Source organism: Syngnathus scovelli, chromosome 6 (assembly GCF_024217435.2).
Source record: "Syngnathus scovelli strain Florida chromosome 6, RoL_Ssco_1.2, whole genome shotgun sequence".
NCBI classification, from domain to species: domain Eukaryota; kingdom Metazoa; phylum Chordata; class Actinopteri; order Syngnathiformes; family Syngnathidae; genus Syngnathus; species Syngnathus scovelli.
Genome location: NC_090852.1, coordinates 17,276,565 through 17,294,049, shown reverse-complemented (window position 1 = coordinate 17,294,049; position 17,485 = coordinate 17,276,565). Strand labels below are relative to the sequence as shown.

At 43.6% G+C, this 17,485-nt stretch overlaps 3 protein-coding genes and 1 long non-coding RNA gene across 9 annotated transcripts; 1 reads left to right on the top strand and 3 right to left on the bottom strand.

The window, feature by feature from the left end:
* Positions 1–147: 147 nt before the first annotated feature.
* cfap161 (cilia and flagella associated protein 161) lies at positions 148–3,569 on the bottom strand. Its single transcript, XM_049724010.2, has 7 exons — positions 3,081–3,569; positions 2,779–2,868; positions 2,493–2,707; positions 2,259–2,340; positions 1,756–1,914; positions 1,578–1,651; positions 148–1,398 (listed from the first exon to the last, which is right to left on the bottom strand). Exons 1-7 carry the CDS (start codon positions 3,171–3,173, stop codon positions 1,155–1,157), a joined length of 957 nt encoding a protein of 318 aa, XP_049579967.1. The 5' UTR covers positions 3,174–3,569; the 3' UTR covers positions 148–1,154.
* Positions 3,570–3,678: 109 nt separating this feature from the next.
* cers3b (ceramide synthase 3b) lies at positions 3,679–7,167 on the bottom strand. 4 transcript variants are annotated; one of them, XM_049724007.1, is made up of 12 exons: positions 7,027–7,167; positions 6,888–6,959; positions 5,850–6,023; positions 5,628–5,745; positions 5,417–5,535; positions 5,275–5,332; positions 5,149–5,199; positions 4,984–5,076; positions 4,784–4,912; positions 4,427–4,533; positions 4,169–4,322; positions 3,679–4,093 (listed from the first exon to the last, which is right to left on the bottom strand). In XM_049724007.1, the coding sequence occupies exons 1-12, from the start codon at positions 7,137–7,139 to the stop codon at positions 3,986–3,988; spliced, it is 1,296 nt and encodes a 431-aa protein (XP_049579964.1). In that variant the 5' UTR covers positions 7,140–7,167; the 3' UTR covers positions 3,679–3,985. The 4 variants fall into 4 exon arrangements, 3 of the variants coding, with proteins under 3 accessions (XP_049579964.1, XP_049579963.1, XP_049579965.1); XM_049724006.1 differs by having other exon boundaries at positions 6,888–7,102; XM_049724008.2 differs by lacking the exons at positions 6,888–6,959; positions 7,027–7,167 and adding an exon at positions 6,682–6,873.
* Positions 7,029–16,257, top strand: LOC125971086 (uncharacterized). Of its 2 annotated transcripts, none has more exons than XR_007482345.2 (4): positions 7,029–7,174; positions 11,072–11,122; positions 11,586–11,662; positions 16,018–16,257. It is a non-coding gene; the product is annotated as an uncharacterized lncRNA (long non-coding RNA). The 2 variants fall into 2 exon arrangements; XR_007482346.1 differs by lacking the exon at positions 16,018–16,257 and adding an exon at positions 15,504–15,648.
* On the bottom strand, positions 7,238–16,181 carry ano2a (anoctamin 2a). 2 transcript variants are annotated; one of them, XM_049723967.1, is made up of 27 exons: positions 16,035–16,181; positions 15,480–15,788; positions 14,406–14,501; positions 14,160–14,332; positions 13,956–14,010; positions 13,655–13,706; positions 13,526–13,581; positions 13,385–13,432; positions 13,251–13,315; positions 13,046–13,180; positions 12,813–12,973; positions 12,665–12,747; positions 12,298–12,309; positions 12,095–12,169; positions 11,966–12,022; positions 11,093–11,167; positions 10,782–10,983; positions 10,464–10,575; positions 10,335–10,392; positions 10,148–10,248; positions 9,905–10,068; positions 9,676–9,828; positions 9,472–9,524; positions 9,186–9,352; positions 8,960–9,065; positions 8,332–8,893; positions 7,238–8,218 (listed from the first exon to the last, which is right to left on the bottom strand). In XM_049723967.1, exons 1-27 carry the CDS (start codon positions 16,179–16,181, stop codon positions 7,650–7,652), a joined length of 3,846 nt encoding a protein of 1,281 aa, XP_049579924.1. In that variant the 3' UTR covers positions 7,238–7,649. The 2 variants fall into 2 exon arrangements, with proteins under 2 accessions (XP_049579924.1, XP_049579925.1); XM_049723968.1 differs by lacking the exon at positions 12,298–12,309.
* Positions 16,258–17,485: the final 1,228 nt, after the last annotated feature.

Genomic DNA, 17,485 nt, shown 5'->3' with positions numbered 1-17,485 from the left:
TTATTTTTTTCCCCCTGGTTTTATGACGGCAGCATCATTCACTTAACACGGAATGGTTGTTAATGATTAATCCAACGAGCAGCTATGCATGCTTCAGAAATAACATTTGCGCAATACCTGTAAATGTACAAGAACGTGAAAACACAGTTAAATCATCAATGATTTAATGGCAATTAAATAATAAACGATTTAAAGTGGTGGCTGTTTCCAACACTGACCCCTGGTGGACACCACAGGATATTAATGTGAAAAAAAAAAACATCCAAATTTAACCACCTGCCAAGAGATAGAGTTTGGGAAAATAAATATAGCAAACTTTATGATTTTGTATACTTCCGTTCCACAATCAACAATCGCTCAGGATTATTTTTTGGAGATCTTTAACAATTATTTATATTTGATGTGGCGAGGCTGCTGGCCATAAATCAATGCACATCAACTTCACTGAACTTCATAAAGTGACAACCTATATAGACCCTTTGACCTATTTATACTATTTGGGGAAAAAGAAAACTAAATTCGATTTTTGATATTTCAGGCTAGCCTGTTACTTGCAACACAGACACACGCACACACACATACAGTATATGTTGACTCACCAGTTTTCGAGACTTGAAAAACTACTGCTTCACACTTGTCCATCTCCAATTATACTTGGAAACTGGCCACACCCATACAGGATACGAACACCCATACAAGATACAACTCCGCGAATGGAATAATCATTTTTTTCCCCCAGGAAAAAATAAACAGGTGAAATTGCCATGAAAAAATGTTGGGTACACCTCAATTTATGACACACCTATATACACACATGGACAATATAGTGTTCAAGTAACCTAAAGGCATGACAAGATGTTTTTTTTTCCCCGAGCAGGAGTCAAGGGGACATAAATTCCTCAAACATGCCAGCAACAAGCCATTATAGGCCCGAAAGCTGTAATAATGTTTTTTTTCCCAGAATGTGGGAAAAATACTTCACCATGGGCTTCCATATCACATTTTCTATTATTGTTATTTTTAGGAATCACAATAGATGACCACCCCTCGTGTTTGAGAAAACTTCTCAAATTCTTATGGGAACATACATTGGAGGACAGAGTTTGTGTGTGGGGGGCATCCAAATATAGAAAACATGATCTTTTTTTTTTTTTTTAAGAACCAAACCTGTCTTCCCTATAGTTACACACACTACATCTGAGAAACTCCGTTGGATCGTCTGGGTTTTCCCGCGGTAACGTTATGCAGTTGCCCTCGGATTTCAGGCGATTGAGAAGCAGGAGGCCGTCCCCGGCCGGGTCACCGGTGCACAGGATCCAGTGGTTATTGGCTTTTTCGGCTTTGTGACTGTCCAAGAAAGTATGGGCGGTCACCTCATATTCAGTGCCGTATGTGGTGCTGCCGGGGGGAGAAGAAGGAATCAAAGATTGAATGGGCACTTAAAATAATTGCACGCCAATGTTGATTAAAAAAAGTACGGTGGCCCTAAAGAATAACAAAGGCTTAGAATTCCGCACACGACAAGGGCCGTGTTAAATTTTTAGAGGTGAGAGATCAGGGAAAGGTCATTATAATACCCTGGGACAAGATGTTCCGTGATAGCCAGAGCCTGGTTGGTCTTGCAGTGGAGGACGACCACGTTGACGTTGGCCTGCGAAAGAAAACAAAGTGCAACCTCGTTAAGATGATGCATGGAAGGAAATGCTGAGATTGTAAGCGGGTGAAATATTTAACCAGCGGGTTAAAGAAACTCACGGGTACAGGCAGACCCTCGTGCTCGAGCCTTTCCTGAGGGTCAAAGTGCACCAACTTCCACCAGGATTGGAAGCACTCGCTATTGTCCAAGTTGACCTCCTGGAGACGAGACCTCACAGCGGACTTCCGGAACGTCTTCACGTCACTCGTTAGGTACATCTGAAAAGGAAATCGGAAAAAACAACAAAATGCAAGTTGTGACAATATACTGGTATATATTTTTTTTCAAAAGCTTATGAATAATTGAACTACTTTAATACAAGTCAAGTCAAGTCAAGTCAAGTCAAGTCAAGTCAAGTTTACTTGTATAGCCCTAAATCACAAACAGTCTCAAATATACAGCTATATATTGGAAATAGATTGTTTAGAAATAGATTCATCTTTAATTTAATAATACAAATAATTAAGAAATTGATAACTGTTCTCATGTATTGCCGTAGAAATATTAAATATAAATATTTTTAGTTTGTGTTTTTTTTGGGGGGTAGTAGAGAGTCACTTACGCTGCCGGTGAAGTCACTTGTTGTTTTCAGGGCAAAACTTTGGTCATAATGCAGCGTTGCTCCTTCAGGAGTGCCATCCACGCTACCATCAACAAAAGTAACATTAGAAGATTCCGCTGATGCAATATGTGTGTGTGTGTGTGTGTGTGTGTGTGTGTGTGTGTGTGTGTGTGTGTGTGTGTGTGTGTGTGTGTGTGTGTGTGTGTGTGTGTGTGTGTGTGTGTGTGCACGTACCTGGTAATAATGAATGCCGTGCGCACACAGGGCTGAACGCTTCTACCTGCACTGACTCCACACGGGCCTTGAATCGCAGGAGAAGGAATCTTGGTCATGTGGTTAATGTGCGCGTTGATGCCCAGTGTTAAACACTGGCCCAGGTCACCAATGTTCAACAACATCACAACATCTCCAAAGTGCAGAGCACCATCCGTTGTCACGCTCAGTTTCACCTGGACACACATTGACATCCATCATCATCCTCATCATCACTTATTTTGTCATTTGAATGTCATGATGGTACCGGACTGAGGATGTTGTTCCTGAGGGAGTCCACTCTCTGGGCGATCAGCTCCCCCTTTTCTTTTTTGCGCAAGAACTTGTTCTTCACATGCTGTAGTAGAAAGACACATTAAACCTGTTGTATGATATAGAAATATGGATGATGGGTGGATGGATAAAAATGGCTATAGGAAAATGAAAAGATACTTATATCTTTAGATTGATGTATTCGTTTGGTTTCTCCGTCGCGTCGGTGAAATACTCTTCGAGTTCTAAACAGTAGCTAAACCAATAATAAACCTAAATATCGATTTGAGCACAAACCTCTTCCAAGTACTGTTCCTCCCTCCAGTTTCCAATTTTCACGCTCGTGCGGTAGGTTTTAAATTCGGGCACGGATATCATTTTGTTCGCCATGTTGTCGTTTGCTTGGGATCCGATTTTAAACACAAAAAGCTCGCGGGATGGTTTCTATGGCAACGTCTAACCAGCCAACGCCGCTAGAGGACAGCAAATAGCAGAAACACATCGGAGGAAAGCCAAGCGATGTGTTTTACGCATGCGTATAAAAAGCGTGTCATCCTTTGACGTAAAAAATGACGTCAGTTGGGTGTCGTTTGTGGCGTGTGTGACGTCAGGAAGCTTACCCTAGACGTTCTTATAAAATTTACAAATAATCAAATTAAAAAATGTGTGCTAATGAGTATATTCCGTCATATTACTGTATAAATACACACTTCTATATGCTATATATCATACATATACTGAACTATATACAATAAAATTTGCCCAAAATGTTGCCATCGACTGCAGTTGGTTAATTTCATTAGCTACTTTACCTTTTTTCCCAGCAGTTTTTCCTTCTTTTGATTGTAGTTTGGACCATGGGATGTCCCCCCTGATCTGTGCTTGTGATGCTGAATTAATTGTTTTGTGAATTGAAGTGTGTTTTATTTAAGCTTCGCTAATATGTAACTTCATATCAGGTCATGGCTTATCCTTCACAGTCGTTGTAATTCAAAGCACAATCGACTCTACACACACACTTGTTTTTCTTCGTGGCCGCTAGAGGGCATACTTTCACAAGAGATTACAATCGTAAGTCGAGGTATTGCTAGATATAAGGCTGTGTCCTAAAAAAATATGGAAATGTGAATCACGTTGAATACTTTCTGGATGCATTTCTATACAGTCTGCTGGGATTTTGTCCAATCCCTGTTCTTATCCCATCAGTGACCATTTGCATAGCTCTTGGCTCCGTTCATGTGACTCCTCTTGTAGTTTCTCTCCTCCTCGCTATCTTCTTCCTCTTCATCGCTTCTGTCGTCCCCTTCTAACTGCACGTGCAAAAAGCACAACACGCAAGTGAGGGTTGTCATGCAAAACGTAACACCGAGCCGTAATAAACGCACCTTGCTGAAGAGACACTTGAAGAGCATTTTTGATATGAGGATGGCCCAGTAGAGGTGCAGCAACTGGAGCACGCTTAGCATGACATTGAAGAAATAGTAGCCGAAGAACGCTGGGTAGTGCTCCAGCGGATACACCCACGTGCAATGGATCACCCTGCGGCCATTATGATTTGAAAATTGAATTTGACTAATTACTGGCTCAGTTCTACTCATAGAGAATTTTGCCACCCATGTGGTAAAATATTGTCACATACTTACCAGAAAGGAAAAATCACAAGTCTGGTCAGCATGAAAATGAAGGTGAAAACTACAAACATGGCGTTGGCCGTTTTATGCCACTTGGCATAGTTGAGTAGTTTTGCACCCTGCAAGAAAAAACACAACTGAATTATTGTGTGCAACGATCAGATGTTCCATTTTTTTGCTATTAATGAATTAATCTATTTAGTGGTGGTGGTGAACAATAATTGATTGAAAACCAGTAATTATAAAAATAATTGCAAAACACATTCATAAAAATCGTCAGCAAACAAATCCAAACTGGTTGCTCTGTTGCTCACAATCTCGCACGGAGAGATCATCGCACACTCGAGTCCACGTGACGAGCGAGCTGACCTCGAGCAGGACGTCGGCCGAGTCGTGGAGCGCCATCACGATGGTGCCGACGCGGATGTAGTTGGAGATCCACGAGAATGCCAGCAGAGTCAGCGTGGCGATGTGGTGGATCACCTGCTCTTTAAAGTCCTGCACCAGTGACAAAGACTCCAAATCTCAAAACTGACCACCTGACAGTGTTTCCCAATATTCACACTTGCCTTCCGCTTCACATCGAACGTGAGGCTGAGGAGCAACGAAAGGTAGAAGCCCATTTCCAGGAAGTAATACCAGTACTGTGATTGCAGCAACGACTGGACACATGACAGGACATCACGTTACATTTAATATCCTTTAAATTCATTACATTAATTTTTTTCATTTACCTGTTTAGGGAAACCTGCCCAAACCTCCTTCAGAGTGTAAAACCAGGGTTTCTAAAAATCCACAACATAAAACAGTGACAAGGTAACACTAAGACTAAACAATAACAGATATAAAGAAGCACTTACATCATGGAGGGCGAAAATGCCTCCAACAAACGCAAAAAAATAGAATCCACATCTCCAGCTGTTGAAATATGAAAACAATAAGGACGTAAAAAAAAAATGCCTTTGAGGAACATTTAGTGCATCAAAACTCACACACACACACCTGGCCTCACAGAATCTCTTTCGAAGACCTGGACGCCGATGGTTCCGCCTCCTCCTGAACCACAATTGAATTCTCCGCTCGGTCCAACTTGTCTTTTTACACAGAGCCCTCACATCCGCCTGATACGCACATTCACGGTATTGTTGACTTATGGGCCCTAACATGACCCACAACTAAAAAAACAAGAATCTTCCGTCTTGATTTCGTTTACCTGTGACGGAACGTGTGCTTTTGTAGAGAAGTAATTTTCCAGAACAGCATTTTGCTCCACAGTGCGACGTAGTTTGTCTTTGACGCCGCAAACATCGGCCAGTGGCGCGGCCACCAACCTGAACACCACGAGGCCAACATAAAAGGGCAGAAAAATAAACATGAATAAATAAATGCAATACAATGCCTTATGAAATAATATTTGCACTCCAGTATTGCTCACCTCTCAAAAAGAAATCTGACAAAGAGAATGCAGAATGCGATTGGCAGCACGTCGTACAGCTGCGAGGCTTTGGCGTAGACACGGCCGTCGCGGTCCTCCAAATCCGACCACGAGACGTTCACGGGCAGCCACAATCGCTCCCACCACAGCCACTCGGTGACTGTGTGCAACATGCTGTGGGGAGGGGGGGGGGACAGAGTGTACACAATTTCGGCCCACGCTTCCAGAGAACCACCCGTGTATCTCATTTATCTTTATATTTCTACGTGACGTGTCAACTGTGAGCCAGATCACATTGTGCTGTATTGATTGTATTTTATGGGACCTCCTAACTGCTTCCCTTAAAGTGATCGAATCCATTTTCAAAAATGATTTTTTACGAAATAATTCCACATACTTTAACTGGTTTTAAGGAAACAGGCGAGTCGAAACATACCAAAGGGCAAAACGATAAACAAAAGACCATTGAGAGCACTTGAGAGATGGAAAGATTACAAAGAAGTCCTATCTCTCGTGAACTCTGCCCAAAGATAAAACATACGGACAGTATGTTCACAAAAAATGACAAATATTTGCGTGCGTCATGTTGTCGTTATTGGAGAAAGCCGTCGAGGCAGTTTGTTAATGCGGCCATGCCGTCATTTGAATAGCTGCGGGCAGTGTTTTTCAAGGCGAGTTTGAACAGAGGGAAGGGAAGGACATTGGAGAAGTTGTGTACTTGTGTGTGTTTCAACAGCGTGAAAAGTATTTTTAAAAAAAGAGAAAAAAACGCAGTGAAATTCTGCTGGACGAGAACATGTGAAATAAATTTAAGACAAAAGGCCACACTCACCTTGCGGCTTTTCAGGGCAGCTGTATAAGCTGTGTGTCAAAGTCATGTAGTCCGCTTACACACACACACAGTTTGCCTGTCTCTATGAAGACACCTTCATGCAAAACCAATATTTACTCATGTCCCGATCACTCCCAACATTAGTTTGTCGTGTGTGTGTGCGCTTGAGAGAGAAAAAGAGAGAGAGGGAGGGAGCGAGAGCTCACCTGCGTGGAAAACTTGTGCCCTCCCTCTTGGCCTGGGTTGTGATTACGCACTCCCGAATTGGCGAAAACGCACTTGTAAAAAAAGAAGATGGGAATTTAAAATTGTCATCCAAGCAATGGTGTGTTTCAGTGCTCTCACCTGTAGGATTTTTTTGCGGAATGCTGGGAAGCCCCCCACAAAGGGCCCCATTCTGTGGAAGAGGAGGCGGAGTCATGCAAAAACTTTTGGAGGAGAAACAGGAACTTTCCCATTAGGAGAGTCACTGCGCTTATAAAGAGACAGCCAGGTTAGTTTCAAAATTCACAAGTGTTGGGAGGCTGTGATATCACAAAGAAAAAAAAAAAACAGATAAAAATATGTTGTTGTTTTATTATCATTTTTGCCTTCTTTTGTATATCAAAACCTCTATAAATCAACATTTCATCTACGAGCGTAACTTTCGATTGTATAGCTCCCATGCTCTTCTATAGACGTATTGGGAAAGCTGAGCGTCGTGGAGAAGGAGGGGGGAAGCTATTTGAGCTGCATCTGTGGGATAAAAAAAAAAAAACAACAAGAAGAAGAGTAAAAAGAGTTCCAGTGTTGAGCGGCAAGGGGCCTTTCGGAGCATCGCTATCTCTGAATTGTCTTTCTGTTGTATAAACAATTGAAAAAGATAAGGAGGGTCTTATTTAGGAAATAAGGGGGCAGGTGAGGCTCCAGGCACAGACAAGATAATAATCTGGATTGTCCCCCTCATCCCCACCCCATCTTTTTTTCTCTCATACTGCCGTGTTGCGTTTAAGTTCACTGGGGGAAGGGGGCACTCGGTCTCCCAGCTTTGTGAAGCTGATGGATTGGCTCGGTTTGGTAGGGCGCTCTTCCGATTCGGGGGGTCTTTGTCTGGAGGGCAGGGTGGAGCACCGGGCTTTGTCCCTTGAGCGAGGCTGCTGAGGTGGAGGGGGGCCTTTGAGGGAGAAGAGTTCGCCGGAGCTGGGGGGTTGCCGCGGGGATTCGCTCTTGGGCTCGGCGGACGGCGAAGGTCGGAGGGGGACCAGCGGCACGAGGGACGCCTGCTGATGGAATCGAGAGAGGCTGCTGGGTCTCGGCAGGCTGTAACACGTCTCCGCCCCTTGGCGGCGTGAAGGCAGGGTGGAGCAGCGGGCCTTGGCCCCGGCGCCCCGTTCTCGGGGCGGAGGAGCGATGGGCGCAAAGAGCCTCGCGTCCGTGTGGGAGGGTGCTAGCTCCGCCATGGGGCTGCTCAGTGACTGGCAGGAAGCTCTTTTAGATGGTTCTTCTTTGAAGCTTGACTGTGGGATCTCTGTATCTTTGAGTGATGAGGCGTCTCCATCTGCATGAGGATGTCAAAATTTACGAGAGGACACCAGTCACTTAACAACACCAGCTCTTGCACCTTATAAAAGAGAAAAAAAATGAAACATATTTTCAAGTTTTTTCTCTCACCTGCGAGGCCCAACTGAATCATGAGGGCGTCCAAATCCACAATGGAAGTGTCTTCCTCATATTCTGCTTTTTCATTTACCTCCCCTTGAGGTACGCTCTTCTGTTCATCTTGCTCACCTCCGTCATTTACTTTTATTTCCTCCTCTTCATCCTCTGACCTTTCTGCTTTCTCCTCGCCTTGTCCCTCACGTCCTCGCTCTTCATCTCCCGTTCCAACGACATCCTCAAAAGTATCGCCGGCATCTGAGTCACTATCACCAGTCCGACTGGGCTCCTCTTCAGCTACGTCAACCTCAACCTTCACCATCTCCTCCTCCTGGACTTCTTCCGCCTCCTTCTGGACCTGGTAGTCCTCTGACGGTGCCTCCACCACAATGTCAATGTTGGCAGGGACGGGGAAGACGGAGCCTTTGGTAGAGAGCGACGTAGCGTGGGCCTCCTGGTCTTGATTGAGCAGGAACTCCATCAGCATCATGTTCTCCTTCTTCAACTGCTCCCGCAGCGACCGCGGCACGTCGGGGATCAACCAGGCCACCAGCATGCTCAGGAACATGGCGAGGTTCTAAAAGGAATCAAGCATTGTTGTTATCCGACTGTTGCGAGTAAACTAAAAAAAAAAAAATCTCACCTGGAAGAATATGACAAAGAGCAGTTTTGCAGCCAGAACAGACCAATACTGTTTGGAGAAGGTGTAAGCATCCGGTGCCCATGGTGGATCCCTGTAGTCCTTATACCTAAAAATTTAGCATGGCGTCAAGTGCATATGGTGGATTCATTTTTTTTTTTTAATTCACTGAGCTCAAGGATTAAAAGGGAAGACTAGTAAGGTGAAGTTTTAAAGGTATCCTTGCCACCTGCACACAGATACTGTTGTGTTGGGCGCGGTGCCCGGCAGGAAGTTGGTGACGTTGAAGTAGGAGAGAGAATGTTCCGTGTAGCCGTTCATGGTGCCATTGCCGCTGTAAATGTACTGGTACACCATGCGAGGCACAAACTCCGACGTGAAGGAGATGACGAACGCCTGCGGAGACAAACTAAAATCAGCCAATGATACCACACATGCATTTTTTATTTTCCTCGTTAGAGTGAAAGTAAAATAATTTCTTACGCACTCATTTCATGCACGAGACACACACTTACATTGGTAATGACAGAAAATTTGCTGATCCCACAGAGAATGTTGTACCATATTCCTGGAGGTGGCATGAGAAAGAAAAGAAAGGAAAAATGGCAGTTTGTGTGCGGACGTGTGTGTGTGTGTAAAAGACACAAATGGAGTGAAAGTAAAGGAAAAGAAAGTGATCAAAAGTTTCAGCCTTGCCGTTGTGTGTGTATGGAGTGTACCTATATCTTTACACCTAACAGCATCCGGCCGCCGGATCTCGGTCACAAACTTGGCGGCGTCAAGGCGGATCTCGATGACGTTGTTGAGCAGAGCGAAGGCAGGCGCCAGCGGGAAGGAAGCCACAAACAGAGACACAAAGCCGTACTGGATGACTGCGGGCAGAACGACGGCTGATTTAAATTGTCTGCTGGTAGAGAGTGCTCATGTAGATGAGGAAAAGACGATTACTCATTTCCATGTATTCCGGACTCACGCCCTCAAAGGGCTCCAGGGCAAAATCTTTATGGAACTGCTGTTTGGATCTCTTCTCTTCGTCCTCATCCGTCTCGTCCTCGGCGCTTCTGTGCTTGCCTTTTTGCTCCTGTATGGTTCTGTACATCTTCCTTAACTTCCTAGAAAGAATACAAAAAAAAGCGGCGTTCACTTTGATGTTAGTTAGAAATGTAAATGCTTTGGAGGTGGTGTACGTACGGAATGAGAACCTCAAACACGTTATTTTGAATAAGTTGTTTTCCCAGCATGATCATGCTGAGTTGGATGCAAAGCTCGATGAGGCAGCCTGGAGGTGCACACTAGGGAGGAGGATACACAAAAAAAAAATGTTTCAAACAATGTCACAACACACACACGAGAGGTAAAACGAGACATGAGGCCGCACCTCCTCCATGCGGTAGTCGCTAAAGACGTAAACATAGTCTCCAGGCCGACCGGAAAACCTGAATGACAACAACACTGGGTCAGGAATAATGAGGAGGTGCGTTGGAGTAGAACGTGAAAAGACGCTCACCTGCCCTTGAAGAAGGCCACGTAGAAAATGGGTGCAAAGGCGTTCATGGATTTGAGAAAGAAAGACTTGAAGATCAACCTCTCCTCAAACTCTTCCTGCGTTTTTGGGAGCTCTGATTGGATGAGACAAAAAAACAATGTGTATTAAAAAAAAATAATAATTTGCTCTGCTAGCTTAATGCTAACACACGATGTGAATTTAATTTATTTTTTGCACAAATGACAAAAATTAAGTGTAACATAGTTGTGAAACTCTGCTTTAAATGACTAGATTATACTGCCCTCTGGTGGCCAAGTGGTGACAGGTCATGATCCCTACCCAGCTCAGTCAGCCACACAGCAATGGCTCCGTAGACTTCCTCCAACACCAGCACCACTAACATGTTGAGAATGATGCCCGTGGTGGTGACCGTCATCCTCACGCTGGCTTTAGCCTCGGGGTCAGGGTTCATGGACCACACGCTTAACATGCAAATGCGATACACGGCCACCCCGAACACGGCAGAGAAAGTAACAAAAACCTAGAAACAAACACACAAGATGATTACTGGAAATTCTTATTTAAATGTAAAGATTATTTGAGTTCTAAAAGCTATTTTATTTTTACAGGAAACACTAATACAGATGTACCAGCAGCAGCAGTGTGGACACGTTGATGAGGTAACCTGCCAAGTGATCCTCGATATCCAGGGACTCTGGCTCTAGCTGTGAAAAAATAAAAATGTTGATATCATCAGTTTCCAATCGTGGAAAAAAAAGTCTCTGCACATCTAATATAAATTTAAAGATGGACTTTCTGCTATTTCCCAAAGTTTACATAACAATTGCCAGCTAAATTGGTCATCACGTCTCAGTTGGCAAATATCAACAGCTAGCGTAGCATTAGCTTGTTTGGCAGCAATTCAATTAAATTTAAAATATTTTGTGCTAGTTATTTTTTATATTTTGGTTATCTGACACAATTATTTGTGATATTTAATATCTTAAAAAGAGAAAATGATGACCACATTTGCAGACTATAACATGATGATTTGTTTAGTACACACAATTCAGTTATGGTAACAAGAGAGCGCCGGAGGATTTCCCTCACTGCATTTTGTGTGTTATGTTTTCCACCTGGCAGGTGTGTGTTTGCCAGCTAAACATGGCCTCCCTCCCGCCTTTCTCTCTCCAGCAGTAATCTGGCCTAATCTCAAGCAGGTAAGCAGCTTTGGACTCAACCATTCACAGAAGGTAGAGAGGATTGGGGGTGCCTCATCTGCGCTTCCATACGTTAAAAAAAAATTCAAATAAACATGCAGCTGTGGTTGAAAATGTGATTATTCAGCAAAGACTATTAGAATTGTTTGCATAATAACATTTGTGGATATTAGTGCAGCAGTAGCGCTGGTGAACAAATGAGATTAGGTTATCCTAATCCTAATAGGCGAGGTTTAGATCACCTAAGTGCAACAACCCTGCCCTGTCCCCCCCACTTAAACAAAAACCCTCTCCCGGCGATACCTGGTGGGAAAGCATCTGGTCCCTCTCTCCATCCACTCCATCCCCACTTTGAGTCAGCTGCAACACGACACACTCGATGTGATTACAAGTATTTATCGCTCTCGTGGTCATGATGATGTCATACCGCACCTTCTTTGTCCACTTGGCTTTCATTTTGGCTTTCTTCTCCTGTAACGCTTCTTCATATTCGGGCCTCAGCTCCTCCTACAGCACATATCAATGTATTGCATGACGACATGTTTTTCGCTCAGACGCATCCAAAATTAATTTCACAGTAAAAAAAAGCCCAACAGGTTAAATATATCAGATTTTTTTTTTCTCGACTTGCTCACCTGGACTCGCTCCTTTGGGCAGCGAAAATAAAAGGACACATAAAATGATGACAGGCAAGTTTGTATATATGTTCATCCTTTGAAATAAATTTGCCCCATTTAAGAAGGGAGCAATCCCATTAAGGCCGTTCTCGTACACGTGTGCGTGCATATTTACGTCTGCGTCTCAGCGGGTGTGCGCGCGTGTGTGTATATGTGATCAAACCGCAGTTAACCTGCGAGCCCGTGAGGTTTAACGCTCTCAACTCGACTGACTCGGGATTAGACATTCAGAACGCGTGAAGGATTTAGAGGCTAAATGATCAAACTGCTGATAAAAAAGAAATGTGGTAAAAAAAATTCGTGGCACGTGCCGAACGTAATCTACCTCCTCATCCTCCAAGCTGGTCAGATCCCAGGTGTGTTTTAGACACATCTGACGCCGTTTCCAGTGCTCCAGGAAGCAAGCAGCTAGAAGATGACACACATTTGTAGTCAATTTGGACCAATAAAAATGGAAAACCAGAAACGGTTACCCCATAGAGACATGAAGATGGCGAAGAGAACGGTGGTTCCGTTGTCAAACAAGTAGGACGCTTTGGCCAGCGAGCACACCGAACTCAGCCGCCAGTAGTCGCATACTCCGTCACACAGCGGACACATGGTGATGTTCAGGTTGTCGTCGCACGTCTCCTGACTGCAGAGCCATTTAAAAAAAAAAAAAAAAATCATAACATTATTGAGGTTAAATTTTTGCATAATGACTTACCTTGGCACATTGGTGTCCACGGTGAAGATGCCGTAGAGGAAAACAATGATGCCCAGTACGGATGGAGGGATGAGGAGCTGAGTGTAAACACCCAGCCAGGCAAAGTACAACCCAATCTGCTCCCCGAAGTACTTCCTGTCCAATTAGAGGCAACAAATAAAGATTTCCTTGTGTGCTTATATGAAAGAAAAAAAGGGACAGCAACCTGATCAGGTCCACAGGCTGGTATTTGTGCATGACTCCATAGTTTGCCCATTCTTCATGGAGAACCTGGTGGACCACCAAGAATGCCGTCACGTAATAAACGCAATGTTCATTGCCGTGAGAAAAAGGACTCACCTGTCTGTCATTTCGTTGATCTTTACCTCCTCTCCTGGAAAACGGGCCCTGTATTCCAAAACAAGCATCTCCATTTATTGCAATCAAAAACATTCATGTCAACTTAGTTCCATTCAGGATAAAGCATGGGAGGTTCCTCACGTCATGCAAAGGGAAGGCTGAGATGTAGACGCCTCGAGCCACTAAGGACATGATGCCTGCAGGAGAAGTGACAGCATTCAGGATGTCATGATTTAAGAAATTCAAAAAGTCGCCACTTGAGGTTCTTACCGGTGGTTTGGCAGGAGTGTCTGCAGGTTGTGCGGGAAATAATCTCTGCAACCTACGTACAAATACGGTATAAGCAGGTTACGAAACAACGTCTGTGTTTACGCTCAATGGTTCAAGTGATGCTGTTTTGATTTTGCTCTCAAGGTTGCCTGAAGGCCTCCTCAAAAAACAAAAAAAAAACATATGGAATTGAATATCTTAAATTCTGTAACAGGTTTCTTCTTAATGTGGACAAAATATATATATAATTTTTTTAAATTAACCCAAAATGTGTAAATCCAATACATAGTTGTCCACTTACTATTCTGCTGCGCGTCGCATTATCAAAGACATTTTCCGTTGATGTGATGTCATACCTGCAAGGAGAACATTCCAAGTCATTTTTTTTGGCGCTTGTTCTATTTATCTTTGGTTAATGGAAAACTCAATTGCTTTACAAATTCAGGTTATATCACCAATGTCGAAACTAAATTCCATTACAATTTGTGAGTGTGTTGATTCTTACAGGTGGAGCTTATCTCTGATGAAAGGATGTTTGAGCGTCTTAAAACGGGCTTGCGTCTGCGGGTCTTGCCGGACGTCGAAATCGGGGACGTCCGGCTGGAACGGCGTGTTCATGATTGCTGCCAAAGAGTCCCACATTCCTGCAATGCCCGCCCTTTTCCTCAGCTCACATTTCTGCTCAGTTGAGAAAAAAAAACATCATTATAAAACAAATATTTCTCCTCCCCTTGGAATTAGAGGTGTGTACCTTTTTGACGGCAACTTTAATCTTCTGAAGCTCGGCCTCTCGGCTGAGTATTGTCCACGGGATGTGCAGCCGGATAAAGCTGATGCCGTTTGGCCTCTGCGTAGACACACGGGTCTCAAAAGTCTCGTCCTGACTAAAAATATTTTCAAGTGACAGCCCTAATAGACGTAAAGGGAAGCCTTGTCCAGTGTGACCTTTACTGTTGACCTTTTGCGTTGAAAGCAATTATTTGTAATTATCCGAATGCACAAAGCCTTAAGAGCCACTCGCAAGTATGCTTTAAGGACAAAGCACTTTCCCAATCTGCCTAAAAGCCACAAGTCAATAAATTGTGGCACTCCGGGGACCCAAGAATTTGCAGACAAGCAACTACTATACAATTACTGCAGGAATGACCCTAAAGAGAGGCAATGTGGTGATAATAATATGTTATTAAAAGCAATAACCTCCAGAACTGAGATGATTTAACTGCAGCAATGTTCCAGCCGCACAAAAAAAAGTCGATCCCAAATGTTATGAATTCCCATTACACCTGCATTATGTAACAAAATCCACAAAAGCTGCATCGAAATCTTTGACAAACTTCAGCAGCATCTGGACACAAATAATCTTGCACTCTTCAACCAGTCCACTTTCCTAAAATCGAAAAAAAAAAACTTGGGTCCCTGACAGATGGTCGTCAGTAACGATACACGTTTACTCATGCAATCAAAGCGAAACTCACCCGCCGGCCATACGCCTCTCTCTCGCCAGCACAAACACTTCTGAGTAGTGGATCACTCTCTAATAAGGCCCTATAATCTGGCCTTTGGCTTCACACTGGTGGTCAGCGCTCTTAATCCTCAACCAAAACAGCAGCTGATAACACACTCCGTCCGGCCCCCTCGCAACCAGCATACAAAACACACGCATGCAGAATCGCGTCTAAAATAAGCAGGACGCTTATGTTGTCATACCACGCGAACATTATGTTCTCTCTCTAACGAGGTGAACACAAGGTGGACATTTTCCAATGGATTCTTCAACACGGTTATGCATGAGCTCGGTTTGAAATTACATAAGAAGGTAACGCACCTCTTTATCACGTTCTATCTGCAGTCCGGCATCAAGGAGCCCGGTTTCAAACTCATCCCTCATAAGAGCCTTCTCCTCCTCGGTCAGCTTGGAGTCCTCTACGTCTCCCGGAGCAGGTCCTCCTGCCTCTCCGGAGTCGGGGTCCATTTCCCATAAACCCGGAATGGGGATGGGAATGCTGCCGTTGGATGAGATGGAGAGGCGTCCTTTGGATGCCCGCCTTTTTTTGGATTTGTAGCACAGCACATAATCCACCTTCCTCTTGCCGTCAGCGAAAAAGAGCCCTGGACCGAGGTCGATGCCGGAGTTCTACAGAAACAAAAGAATGTATGGGTGAAAGAAATTAGTATATAGAGCAAGGGTGGGGAAAGTATGGCCTGGAGCTTTAATCCAACCTACCAAGCATTTATATTTATATCCATTTAATAATTGCTCAAAATCTTCATAGTAAAGTTTTTCTATTTTTTTTTATTTATAAATACACGGATTAAATGTCACAAAATGTGACCAATGTGTGGAAACCTTTTGTTCACCATAGAGAAAGAAGGTCAATACCGAAGGAGCAGGCTCGTCAGGCAGGCCGACTGTGGGGGGGCCCCCGTTGGTGGCGTCGAGCCCAAGTCCGGTCAACGAGCGGGCCAATGAGACGAGCTTTGCAGAGTGAACGGACGACGACTCACTCATTGCTGTGACGAGGGACATGCGGCCTTTTTCGTTTCATCCCTCTGGAAAGGAAAAGTAAAAATCTGTTATCAGATAGTCATCAGTAGGCTATAATGTAAAATAGTTACAAGTTCTGACCACTCAAAACTGAATAAAGTACGCTACACACTTTCCGTGTCAACTATTAAGGTCCACTTCCAAGTTTTTTTCAAGAGCTCTGAGGTTGATTTGACTTTCCAGTATCATGTGACTTTTTAAAAGTGACGGATAAAGAATTAAAGCCAAAGCTGTCGCTCCGATTTTTTTTTGCCCCGATTGAAGATGTAGGCTTGGATTAAACTCTGAGTGAGTGAGTGGGTGTCCTTTACAACAATCTGCTGGGGTAATTTCATCACTGGGCTTCATTTGTTGGGATTTTTAAGACCTGTTTGTCCTTTAATCTAGACATTTTATACAGAAAAAGGGTGTTAAACTGGTAGGAAGGAAGTACAAGTTCAGAGGCTAAAGCTATTAGCTTTGTATGAATGGTAACATCATGCCTTGAATGAATACTAGTCAACATTAACATAAGCATGTATAGTAAAAACAGAAACTTGAAATAAACATCTCAACAGTTAAAAAAATGATATTAGGACAGATGCTAGCACTAACGCACAAAGATGGATGTCTTTAATTTGTGTTTTCACCTCATATGTGTGCACTGGACACGCCCATCTCCACATAAGTCAATTTAACGTATGGACACGCTAGCGGCGCTAATCCAGTTTACTGGATGTTAGTAAACAGACCACTGAGATGTAAAGTGAGAATAAGAGGTCCGAGGATGGACATCGGAGGCTGGACTGTCATCATGATGTGTGCAAAATAGCACCAGCAAGGTACCGGGACAGGAGGATCAATTAAATACTTTAAATGTTAGAATGCACATCTTCAACTTTAACAAGCTGTCGTGTGAAAACCTATTTTTATAGTAGTTATGAGAAATAACAATTTTCACATCATCAAAAGGTGAGTCGGTTTATTTCGTTTTGATTCAAGGTTAGAATGATGTCTGAATGATTGATCAGATTTCGATTTCCATGGTGATATATCTGAAATTCTAATTCATGTTCTTTAGTGATTACCTGTGCACTAATAGAGACATTGTTATGTTGGAACAAACTCAGCAGCAGGGCACATGCGCATGTCTGTCAGGCTTACCGACCTGTAAGCTCTGCTGACAGCTCAACAACACAAATGCGGAAAGGTCAACAAACGCACCCTCATATGAAGGGGTAGAGGGTCCCGGTGTAGCCGAGGGGGCCAATGTATTAACGACGCTCCGACAGATTAAACACTGCTAA

Excerpts from the sequence above, each read along its gene's own strand:
- ano2a (XM_049723967.1), bottom strand. The coding sequence starts at position 16,181 with ATGTCCCTCGTCACAGCAATGAGTGAGTCGTCGTCCGTTCACTCTGCA. Across the intron at positions 13,707-13,955 it reads ATGCGACGCGCAGCAGAATA|GTTGCAGAGATTATTTCCCG; the intron begins GTAAGTGGACAA and ends ATTTGTACGTAG. Across the intron at positions 12,748-12,812 it reads CATCTTCATGTCTCTATGGG|CTGCTTGCTTCCTGGAGCAC; the intron begins GTAACCGTTTCT and ends GTCATCTTCTAG.
- cfap161 (XM_049724010.2), bottom strand. The coding sequence starts at position 3,173 with ATGGCGAACAAAATGATATCCGTGCCCGAATTTAAAACCTACCGCACG. Across the intron at positions 2,341-2,492 it reads ACGGCATTCATTATTACCAG|CGTGGATGGCACTCCTGAAG; the intron begins GTACGTGCACAC and ends TGTTGATGGTAG. Across the intron at positions 1,652-1,755 it reads ACGAGGGTCTGCCTGTACCC|GCCAACGTCAACGTGGTCGT; the intron begins GTGAGTTTCTTT and ends TTTCTTTCGCAG.
- cers3b (XM_049724006.1), bottom strand. The coding sequence starts at position 7,102 with ATGACTCCGCCTCCTCTTCCACAGAATGGGGCCCTTTGTGGGGGGCTT. Across the intron at positions 4,913-4,983 it reads CGTTCGATGTGAAGCGGAAG|GACTTTAAAGAGCAGGTGAT; the intron begins GCAAGTGTGAAT and ends TCACTGGTGCAG. Across the intron at positions 4,094-4,168 it reads TCAAGTGTCTCTTCAGCAAG|TTAGAAGGGGACGACAGAAG; the intron begins GTGCGTTTATTA and ends TTGCACGTGCAG.